At 38.4% G+C, this 12,088-nt stretch overlaps 1 protein-coding gene across 5 annotated transcripts in view; it reads right to left on the bottom strand.

The window, feature by feature from the left end:
* The window catches only part of SAMD13 (sterile alpha motif domain containing 13), a 49,378-nt gene extending 37,995 nt beyond the window's left edge, over nucleotides 1-11,383 (bottom strand). Inside the window, exons 1-2 of one of the 5 annotated variants that reach the window (XM_025401547.1) lie at nucleotides 11,188-11,383; nucleotides 6,485-6,569 (exon numbers count right to left, since the gene is read on the bottom strand). In XM_025401547.1, coding sequence (XP_025257332.1) covers nucleotides 6,485-6,569; nucleotides 11,188-11,197 — 95 coding nt within the window. In that variant the 5' untranslated portion in view covers nucleotides 11,198-11,383. Of the gene's footprint in view, nucleotides 1-6,484; nucleotides 6,570-6,671; nucleotides 6,740-7,090; nucleotides 7,131-7,768; nucleotides 8,179-11,187 lie in introns of those variants that run through there. The other 4 variants (XM_025401565.1, XM_025401573.1, XM_025401555.1 and 1 more) reach the window with 4 other exon arrangements.
* Nucleotides 11,384-12,088: the final 705 nt, after the last annotated feature.

Genomic DNA, 12,088 nt, shown 5'->3' with positions numbered 1-12,088 from the left:
TTTCAATATGGTAGCAGCTAGTACCATGTGGCTACTGAGCATTTAAAATTTGATTGAGGAACTAAGTTTTAAATTTAATTTAGTTTAAATGTAAAAACTTGAAGTGGTACAAAACATGCTTATGTTAAACACAATTCCATCATTTTGCCTACATTTTATTTGAACTGTTCCATCCTATAGGGTACTATGGTTGAAGTTCTCATGGCAGGTGCATGTGTCCTCTCTGGTAGTACATCCCCCGTTTGATTGGTGTCAGAGATTGATTCAGTTCAAATTAATTTTTTCCTATTCACCCAGGTAACACTGTAATGTGTTTGCTGAATGCTTATGGACAGCAGGAGTTATGAGGATCCCTTTCTATATTGCGATTGGTAATTAAATTGAAATTTTTATTATTATTTTAATTATTATATAATTAAATATTTTTAGTTAAAAATAAGCACAGTTAAAATTTAAAATCTAAAAAGAAAGCAGAATTGAGAGGAGATGCAGAAACTAGTAACATACAATAAAGAAAAAAGGGACCGAAAGAAGGTATGTTGGAAATTTCATGATGAAGAGCAATTGCAATTTGTTAGAAGATAGCAAGAGAAAGAAAATGCTGTTTGTTGTGTAAAAAAAGGTAAAGATAATATGATTTAAAACAGAATCTGAGCTTATAACTTTGTTTAGCTATAAATGGCTTGGATCTTTACATAGACAAAAAACCAATTTTTCAATGGACATATGGTTATTTCAGTTATAGAAATTTTGCCAGAATATTATCAGAAAAGACTCAACAGGTATATCACAAAATGTAAAAGATTTTCCGAATACAAGGTCTTTCTAACAAAACCTAAGACCAACTGATTCAAAACGTAAAAAGCCATTAAAACTTTAGTTTTAGATGAAAGTACAACATAAAGACACTGCCTAATTAATACTTGAGGTATGCTGCATCTCAGAAGACTTCCTAATTTATAAAGAAATGTCAATTTAGAACTTGAAAAACTAAATTCATGGTTTAGATATTTTTGAATCTTTTATCTCTGTCAAAGAATTTTAGCTAGATATACAAAAATTAAATTCTATCCAGATGGATGGTGCTTCAGCAATGCTAGTTTTTTTAAAAATCTGAATTTTAAAAATTGGAATTTATTGTAATTTTAAAACAAAAGACCAATGTTTTCTTACTGCTTCATTCCACTGTATGGTATCTATGTTTCATTTTCTGAAGCAGACTCTTGAAAAGGGTTACAGATACTACTGTTGAATTGTTCAGCATATATTTGCAAATGCTGTGGATCAATGCCAGTTAATGGAACTGTTAAAAGAAATAGAAGACAATGAATGTAATAATCTGTGTTCTTTGCCAACACTTGTTGACTAATAGAAAAGATTCACAAAGATTTGCTCTACTGTTCAAGATTTTACTGAAACAAAAGGAATACTTGTCAATTATTATTATTATTTTTATTTTAGGCAGTCTTGCTCTGTTGCCCAGGCTGGAGTGCAGTGGCACGATCTCAGCTCAATGTAACCTCCACCTCCTGGGTTCAAGCAATTCTGCCTCAGCCTCCCAAGTAGCTGGGATTGCAGGTACCCACCATCATGCCTGGCTAATTTTTGTATTTTTAGTAGAGATGGCGCTTCACCATGTTGGCCAGGCTGGTCTCGAACTCCTGACCTCAAGTGATCTGCCTGCCTCGGCCTCCCAAAGTGCTGGGATTACAGGCATGGGCCACCGCGCCTGGCCAAATATTCAAAAATTAAAGACAAAAACGACTGAGTAACTTTGATATCACACTGCATATGAAACAGCTAAATTTGAAGTTCCAAGAAAATGAAAAGCTGATTTGTGATCTAGCTAAAGAGGAACAAAATTTTAGGCTAAAATTGCAACTTTTCAGAGTGCAATACAATATACAATAATAATTTCGTACATTTTCTAACATGAATAAACTTCAAGAAAATCTGCAGATTTATTGAAATTCATAAGATTATTGTTGCTTATCATTTTACGCAAAACCTCTTTGAATTCGATGTTGGTAATATTGACATGTGTTAATAAATTGACTTAACTTGAACAGACATAGTTTTGAAATCAATATGCTTTTGCTTCAAAGTCAAATCAAGACAAATCAGTTGTGTCAATGTGGATGTAAATATTGCAAGAAAATAATTTCTCACATAATTCATAATTCAGTTTTTGGAAAACTTTTAAATATGTTTGGAATTATTTAGGTATGTGATCCTACCTTTTGAACTGTAAATTTTAGGAAATATAAATGCAGATTAAATATGTCCAATGAAATGTTTATGTCCAAAATGAGAGACACTGTAAGTCAAGCTTGTCCAACCTGTGGCCCATGGGTTCCATGTGGCCTAGGATGGCTTTGACTGTGGCCCAACACAAATTCGCAAACTTTCTTAAAACATTATGAGATTTTTTTTTGTCCTCATCAGTTCTTGTTAGTGGTAGTGTATTTCACCTGCGGCCAAAGACAATTCTTCTTCCAATGTGGCCCAGAGAAGCCAAAAGTTTGTACCCCTCTGCTCTAAGTGTAAAGTACACAACAGATTTAGGAAATTTAGTGCAAAAATGTAAAATACTTCATTGATAATGTCATGTTGATTACATGTTAAAGTGATATAATGAGTTAAATAAAACATATTATTAAAATGTATTTTACCTATTTAAATATGGCCACTAGAAAATTGAAAATTACATATGGGGGCTCAGATTTTATTTCTGTTGGACAGCACTGACTGATACATATATCCAGAAATTGAATTATTAATGTATAAAATATTCCACTGTTTAACACTAGAAAAAGTAGCAAACTGTTCTGCAAAGCTGCCCTATCAGTTAATATTCCTACTAGCATTGTATCCTATCCATATCTTCACTAATGTTTAGAATTGCCTCGTTTTAAAATTTTCGCCAAGTGAATGGGTACGTCATTATGATCTTAATTTGCATTTTTTGGTCACTAATGGTACTAAACATCTCTTCATATGTTAATTGGCCATATATATTTCCTCTTCTGCGAAATGTTTGCTCATGTTTTGGCCATTTTTCTTTGGTATTTTTCTGTTTGTGCTTTTCTTACTGATTTATTGGTTATTACTATTGAAGACCCTGAATATAAAATTAAATATAAGATTCACTTACTCTTCCATCTCAGAATGTGTGATCTGCCCACTTTGGCCTCCCAAAGTACTGGGATTACAGGTGTGAGCCACCATACCCAGCTCACCACTTTTTTCAGCTTTTCACTGCAGGTTCTACTCAGTGTAATAAAGTAGGAGAAAGAAATACAAGGCATTCAGATTGGGAAGGAGGAAGTAAAACTGTCTTTATTCACAAGACATAATTGTCTATGTTACAAAATGTGGTGTAATCTACTAAAAAGCTACTAGTAGTAATAAGTGAGTTTAGTAAGGTTGTGGCATATAAGATCAATATAAAAAATCAATTGTATTTTTATACGTTAAGATAATTGAAAATTCAAATTAGAAAAGCAATACCGCTTAAAATAGCATCAAAAACATGAAATGTTAGGGATGCATCTGGCAAAAAGGTGCAAGATCTTCACAGTGAAATCTACACAATATTGCTGAGAGAAATTAAAGAAGACCTAAGCCAATGGAGAAAAATCCTGTGTTCATTTTTGGAAGACACAATATTGTTAAAATACCAACTCTCTCCTAATTGATATATAATTCAACGCAATGCCAATCAAAATGTCAACAGATTTAAAAAAAAATTGGTGGAAACTGACAAGCTAATTCTAAAATTCATATTGAAATGTACAGAGGCAAAACACCCTTGAAAAAGAACAAAGTTGGATGGCTAACACTACCTGATTTCAAGTTACATTTATCAAAACAGTGTTGTATTGGCATAAATATACACAAAAAGATCAATGGAATAGAATACAGAGTCCAGAAATAAGCCTGCACATATATGATCAATAATTTTTCAACAAAGTTGCAGAAGTGTTTGAACAGAGGTGGGAAGATTGGATATCCACAGCACCACTACCACCACCACACAAAGTACTTCAACACTTCAAACCCTTATCTTACACCACAAACAAAAATTAACTCAAAAACCGTAGTCCTAAACCCTGAAACCTAAAATTGTGAAACTTCTAAAAGAAAACCTAGGAGAAAATAACTGTAACCTTGCATTAGGCCAAGAATTCTTAAATATGACACCAAAAGCACTATCCACAAAAGAAAAAAATCGATAAACTAGACTTCATTAAAATTTAAAAACTTTGATACTTTGAAAGATACTATGGAGAGAATGAAATGACAGGTCACATGCTTAAAGAAAATATTTTCAAATAGTATATATGATAAAGGACACATTCATAATATATAAAAACTCTCCATACAATAAATATGAAAGAACTAGCCCAATACAAATATGGGCAAAAGATTTGAACAATACTTCATCTAGGAAGATATATGAATGGCAAATAAGCACAGGAAAAGATGCCCAACATCATTAGTCATTAGGGAAATAAAAATTAAAACATAAAACACCTGATATAACGTCTAATATGAAAGTGATTGATCACACTAAGCTCACGAGGATGTGGAACAACTGGAACACAACACCCACTGCTGGTGAGAATGAAAATGGGACAACCAGTTTAGAAAACAGTTTGGCAGTTTCTTCAAAAGTTAAACAAACACCCACCATAGAGCCCAGCCAGTTCCATTCCTAAGTAATTATGAAAGAGAAACGAAAGCATATGTCCACACAGAGACCTGTACACAAATGATCAAAGCAGCTTTATTTATAATACCTAAGAAATAGAAACAAACCAAATGTCTATCATCATTTGGATGGTAGTAAACAAATTGTTATAGATCCAAACAATGAAATATTACTGAGTAATTAAAAAGTAATGATGTATTGATATACATGATAACATGGATAAATCCCAAATTAATTATGCTGAGTGACAGAAACTATATGTGTGTGTGTGTGGGGGGGGGGGTGTATACACATTCATTTATATAAAATTCTAGAAGCAGCAAACTAATTTATAATGACAGCGTAACAGTGGTTGCCAGGGGATATAGGGGCAGAAAAGGACAGGAGGGAGAGATTACAAAAGGTCATAAGGAAATTTTGGAAGTGATGGAAATATTCATTATCTTAATTGTGGCGGTAGTTTCAAGAGGGGATAAAAATATCAAAACTTACTTTATATACATGCAATTTATTATGCAAGGATTATACTTCAGTAAAGCTGTTAATTTTAAAACTAATTACAATTAAGTAAAAAATAAAAGTTCAGTTTCTTATACTAGTCACATTTCATGTTCTTAGTAGCCACATGTGGCTAGTGGCTACCATTTCAGCACAAATACAGAACATTTCCATCATTGTTGAAAGTACTGTTGGATAACACTGATCTAACTCATACATAAAACAGCATCTGTTTCTTTCATTTCTCCTCCACCTACCTACCCCAAACTTTAGGGATGGTAATAAGCAAGGCAGTATGGCACTGATATATAAATTACCCGAGAACTTTAAAAAACAGATTTTATTACGTTAGTTTTAATGTAACTTTGCTGTGGAGCAAAATATACCTTCTATTCATAAACATATAGCACACAGTTTCCTCATTTAGATATCACAGCTTCTATGGATTATATTTAATTAGTTTCCTCCAAAGCTCAAGTTGATGTCAATTTTAAACTAAATGATATGGAAAGAAATGAAACAGATAACTCGCTCTTGGAACTTACTTTCTCCTTGTAATCAAAGTACTTATTGCTTTGCTATAACTCCTAAGTGAGAATATACATTTTTTCATATACTCATAAATATCAAAATATTATGTTACATATGCAATTGAATGTTCCCATTTAAAAGAATCAAGTATATAACTCTTACACAACACGTAGAAACACAAGTTTCAAATGTGAGAACAGACATTAACATAAACACCATGTATGCACTGAAATGTTTCACATTCATTAAACAGTTCATAAAATTAGGACGGAGAAGTTGTTAAACTATATTCTATATTCTTACTGAAGCTTTTTCCCTTCCTGCACTATAGCTCTTAGTTTTCAGAGTTAGAGGTGACTGCATCTCAAAAAAAAAAAAAAAAAAAAAAAATTCGAACTCAATTTTCTGCCCTCATTCTGTGTTGTCTACGAAGAGTCTCTGCTTGGAGTTTTTGTTTCAATATACAGAATGCAGGGCTGAAATCCTCAACCATCCTTGTTCCAAAGCCTGATACACAAACCTTTCATATATATTTTGATGTCTGAGTCATCTCTGTCTTAGAAATGGAATACGGAAAAAGGTAACTGGGGTAGGGGGGAGAAGGGAGGTTGCTGGCCAATGTAGACAAACCAAGGCGACCTCCGAACTGTGTATTGTAGTAGATAAGCAAGAAGTACGAAAATAGAAACCAAGTCCCTCTGTTGTTTGCAGAAGCAGAACTCAGAAGCCAGCTTCACTTACTTTTTTACACCGACAGAGCCATTTTCCTTGTTTTCCATGTCAACAGATAGCATGGGAAGGCTGCAGGGTTCCTTTACTTCAGCAACTAATCAATAAGGGAGAAAAGCTTGTGTTTAATTCTTAGAAAGTGAGAGAAGAATATATATTCTGAATCGGAAACATAATGGTCCCTTTTACAGCTTCACACCAGTTCACGTATGTTTGTTTAAATCTCCAGTTCCCTCGGCGATTGGAGAGATGTGATTAAACCTAAAGAACTGGAGGAGACGGATTGGGGTGCTTTCATCTGTACTGGCACTCCCTGCCTTGACAATAAGCATTTGCAAATGAAATTGAATCCCTGTTGAAAACAAGTGCTGTGTGAACTGGCACAGCTTCTCCTGGGTGCCTAGCTCTCACTTAAGACACTGCAACTCATAAATGAGTCAAAGTAGAGAAAAACAATCCCCCTTTTCCTTCCCCCCTCCCATTATGGGCTGTGATTTGTTTTTTCTTATTGCATTTGTTTTTTTTTTTTTTTTTTTGGTCCACTCCCCCTTGCTCCTAGATTTTTTCATTGCAATGCAGAAGGACACTTAAAGCTTTTGTCAGTAAGTATTCCCCTACCTCACATTCTCAACGAAAGCCTCAAAAACCCGTCTGTGAGATGGCCATGCTGTGGTAAAGCAGGAAGCTCACAAAAAATGCCAGATAGCCCTTAGCACAGAAAGGTGGTGCTGGGGTGTGTGTGTGTGTGTGTGTGTGTGTGTGTGTGTGTGTGTGTAAGAAAGAGTAGGTAGCTCATTAGATTTATGAAAAATCATCAGAACATTTAAGGAGATATTGTAGCATCCATCATTCTGTCTTTTTGTTTAGTAGGATGAGGGCTGTGAAAAATTAAAAGCCTTCCACAATTAATATGCAATTAGCAAAATGAAAAAGCTACGAACAAAACTGCTTTAAGAAAAAAAAAAAAAAAAAACGGAAGCAACAGTCCCGAAACGTGTTTGCTCTTATTCAGTTGAAGCCATAAATTAAATACATTTCCACTCAAATCACTTTATACTTCGGCACTCCTTCTCTAGGGATTACTCTGACATGGCAAGTGCATCATTTAGTATATTCGCAAGATTTTATCACTGTTAGAGAAGTAGATGATTAACAAATAACACTGTAAGTGTGGGATAATTTTCACTCCTGAAACACACACATACACACAAACTTCCAGTTGCTAAACCACTTAGATCACTGATAGAGAAATCCAACATTTAATATATAGATAGATATTAGCATACATTCACACACCGTTATAGAGTAGACAGGAAGATAGTGCTGCTGCTCCATGCTAACAGAATATGATTTCACTTCAGTTGGAAACTGTTACACATTCACCATTTTCTAAGCATCTCAGAAAACAAAACAAAACACTCACAATGATACTCTGCAACATCACACTACATTGTCTTATTATTATTACTATTATTTTCTTTTTTTGTGGAAAAGTAAAAAGAAAACCTACCTATAAGCAACTAAAAAATATCATTTTTTATAGGCTTATCAAGAACAGCCAAAGAAACCCCAATGTTTTCTTTCACAAAGTAGGCTGGCAAAGGAATTCAATAAGGAGGTACAATTTGACACAGTGAAATAAAACCAGGCTGGCTCTCAGCCAACATGACGTTAGGAATCACACACAAGCTGCACCAACTGCCTTCTGGTTCATGGCTGACTTTTTAAAGCTACAGTGTGCCTGTTCACTTTTGCTAACTACCTTCAGCACAATTAGTGCAAGAGAATGAGTCAGGAGTCCAAAACCTGCAGAATTCTCCCTGCACCTGTCTTGTACAAAGAAAAACAAGCTCTCTCAATAGCTTCTTATTTTCTCCCTCCCCTTCACTGTTGCTGCATGATAGGTCTTAGCTGTTGTTCTGAGCGTGAATGTCATGTTTCAAACTATTTCGTTTTCTCCCCAGAGGGAAAAATAAGAGTGAGAACCCAGTGCTTATGGGCTATAACCAGAGAACACTTGGAAGCTGCAGTCCCATGTTACTCTTTTTTTCCTAATAGAGATTGGTGGACAAAGTTCCCAGGGCTGGCTTTTAAGTAATCTCTTTGTGAGAATAAGGAAAGCACTGCCCAGCAGCAAATCCTTTTACTTCATTATGCAGGAAGTAACATATTTCAGAGAGGATGCAAAATAGATGACCAGATCTCCTGAAAACGCCCACATTCTTTTATTTTGGCATTTATCCTGCCAAATGAAGCCAGCAAAAATTCAGACTGAAACAAACAAAACCTTATTCTACAAAATGAAAACAATTAGTTCTGGGAGGTTTAATTTTAACTGTTTATCCCAGTTGCACAAAAAGCATAATTCAAGAAATTCAACCAACACTTACCATCTATGAGTACCCGGTACTATATTAGTTGCATATGAGTAGAAAGACATTATGCCCACCCCAAAATTCATAGTCTCCCCCGCCATCATCCTAAATACCAAATCAGAAAACTGGGAGGTGGAGCAGAGAGGCTGGGCAAGATCTTTTGTTTACGTTACCCTGGTCATTCTCACAGTTTCCGTGCTTGGCTTCAACCACTTTTCCAGGGGAATCATCTCATCCCATAAATGTTCTGCACATACACAGAAAACATACATGGTTGCCTCTTCATTGAAATAAACATCAATCAACATTTGTACGCTTTTAGGTCAAGATGGTCAACAAAACCACTCAAAACAGGACACAGAACACAGGTTTCCCAGAAAGATCTTGGAAAAGTTATCTGTTGCTGTAATATCCTGTAGAATTCAGGTAGAATCTGAGGAGAAAGTTGCCTGCCTCCCTTTTTAAAAATAATCTTTTAGGACATTAGAAGATCAACTTTGATCTAAATTTGGAACCCGAATTTCAAGGTCAAAAATTGGTCCTTTACTTATTCCAGGAATTATATTAGAAATTTTCGACTTCCTTAAAGATCACTGCCGAGAAAGATTTCAAATATTTGCCATTGCTCCCTTGAAAAGGCAAACAATAGTAATCTAGGAACCAATTAAATATTTTTGAGCACTATTTTTGAGCACGGGTCAGGCATGTGGATCTTTCACCAGTGCTGATCTCAAAATGATGGACTCTTACCGAGATAAAAAGCTCTTTCACTAACAGATTCCATAATGCTTTTGGACTTGATCTGAAATTCCTGAACTATTCTCCCAGTAAATCCAAATTGGAAGCGAGTTGGACTGGGAGTTCTGTGTCCTGGGAAGCTGGGGTTGTCCTGACAGTGCTGCTCAGAACAAAAGCATGTTCAGCTCTCCACTCTTGAGGGGGAAAAGGCAGAGACTGTAGTTACACCCAGCTCTTCCTTAGACACAGCCGCAGGAGAAAGGATTCTGTGATGTTTTTCCAAGCATCTCTTCCTACATGTACAAAGGGACATCCCCTCCCATCTGGCCTGCTGTGATCAAAAGTTTGCCTGTTACACAACAGTAAAGTTTCAGAAAGTGTTGTAGGAAGTTAATCCCGTGGTATAAAAAGTGAGCCACAAAGACACTCTAAATTATGACAACAGGAGGTTTCACTTACCAGCTAGTTTCTAACTTTGGTAGTAAACTGACACTTGTGAATATAAATATATATATATATACACACACTAGTACTCACACACTCCCTCCAACAAAATGTTTGACATCAATCCTCTGCTGATAAAAAGTTGTGTGTGTAGCGTGTAGCATAAAGTATGTATGTGTAATGTGTGTACTATGTGGTGCACTTTGTGTGTGGGTGTGGTACATATGTGGGTGTGTATGTGGTGTGTGGGGGTGAGGGAGAGAGGCAACCAAACAAGACCTTCTGATCCAGCACATTATGGGATATGCTGAAATAACTTTGGAGATCCTGAAATCTCCAAATTATATGCTGAAATTAACTTTGGTGTCAGTATTCTGGAACAGAAGTTTCGACCCACTTGGGAACGGGCTCAGATAGGGAGAGGGGAGGCGGTTCGGAAGGGCGGGAAGCTGTTGACTTTGATTGGCTTCTTTTCTAGATCAGCATTCATCCCCCAGGCAGAAAGGACTCGCCTAGGGAGCCAGCGCGGTCCCAAAGGAGCCGCCGGCCCTGCCTCCCGGGATCCGACCCCAGGTGCGTCCAGCCTGAAGTCGCCCGAGGGCAGGGCCGACCTCACCGCGCCGGGAATGGCGTCTCAGGGGCAAGTGAGAATTGGCCCGGAGAGGGGACGGTAGGGGCAGAAGACGCCAATTGCCTCTTGGACCAGCAGCGCCGGCCCTGAGCCACACGACTCTCTGTGGCACTGGGGACAGAGCGGGGAAAGTTTCTGGCTAAGACTTTCACGGAGAGACGGTTCGCTGGCGTTTAGTGCGGGGGCTCCCCGGGGAAGCCGGTCTTTGGAAAGTGGAGGGTGTAGGTGTGGCGCTTGCGGGGCACCCTGCCGAGTCGTGCCACCACCCCGTCCCGCTCCCCGAGCACTGCCAGCAGCCCCAGGCGAGCCCCGGCTCTCCGTGGGGCAGGGCACGCTTCTGCCCCCATTCCACTCCACGGTGAGAGCCCACGTCCGTGGGTGCAACGAGCTGCAGGAGCACCGAACACTGCCAAGATGAGGGAGGGCAGAGCGGTTTTCATTGCGGCATTTCTTCGTTTCCTTCTATCCTGGAGAGAGGAGAGGGCGGGCGCCTTCCCACGCCCTGGCCGCACAGGCGGATTACTTACCTCCCCGCATGGCCGCGCTGGGAGGTTTGCCCCGCGCGGAGCTCGGCGGCCGCCACGCGCAAAGCCCCGGTGCAGCCGGCCGGACGCGCGCGGCACGCCGGGAGTTGTAGTCCACCGCGGGTCGGCTGGGGTCGGAGGGGCGGGGACCCCCAGGAATGGGGAAGGCCAGGACTAGAAGGGACAAGACCTGGGCAGGACAAGGGAGGATGTTTGCAAAAACTTAAAACTTCCAGGGACCTGGGGGGAGGGGAACCCTACTAGAGAGATTTTTAAAGTGAGGATTTTTTAGGTTAATACCATTTTCTTCCTGTCTTACTCGCTTATCACAACCCCAATGAAGTTTTAAGCTGGACTCTGGCAGTAATGTTAAGTAGAGATTTTCCCGGCCAACTTCATATTATTTAGGGCTCTATTCTCCCTTTATCTTGAACACAGATGTGCCATTCTCTGCTTGGACGCACACAGAGTATTCTCGCTCACAGAATATCTCAGTTGAAGCCCTGAGCATGTAAAAGGAAGGTGAGTAGTTAGTTGCACCTTACACGTGCAGGGTGCTTTATAGCTCTCTTTACAAAGCACTGTGTACTTGATTGGTTCATTATATAAGAATCATAAAGCAACCCTGAGAGTTAGTCAGAGAAAAGCTAAAGATGCAGGGAGGTTTTTTTTTGTTTTTTTGTTTTGTTTTGGTTTTTTGAGACGGGGTCTTGCTCTGTCGCCCAGGCTGGAGTGCAGTAGCGCGATCTTGGCTTGATGCAGGGAGTTTTGGAGTTTTGTGTATCTGCATCTGCAGAGGTTGGAGTCATCCTGTCTATTCATTTCTTTCTCCAGCCTCTCATAGCAGCTGGGAAGAGAGAGTGGAGAGAAAGAGGGCTCAGGACAGGTGTGGACACGGTGGAAG

The sequence above is a fragment of the Theropithecus gelada genome, chromosome 1, assembly GCF_003255815.1.
Source record: "Theropithecus gelada isolate Dixy chromosome 1, Tgel_1.0, whole genome shotgun sequence".
Lineage (NCBI taxonomy): Eukaryota > Metazoa > Chordata > Mammalia > Primates > Cercopithecidae > Theropithecus > Theropithecus gelada.
This window is presented reverse-complemented; position numbering and strand designations above follow the sequence as displayed.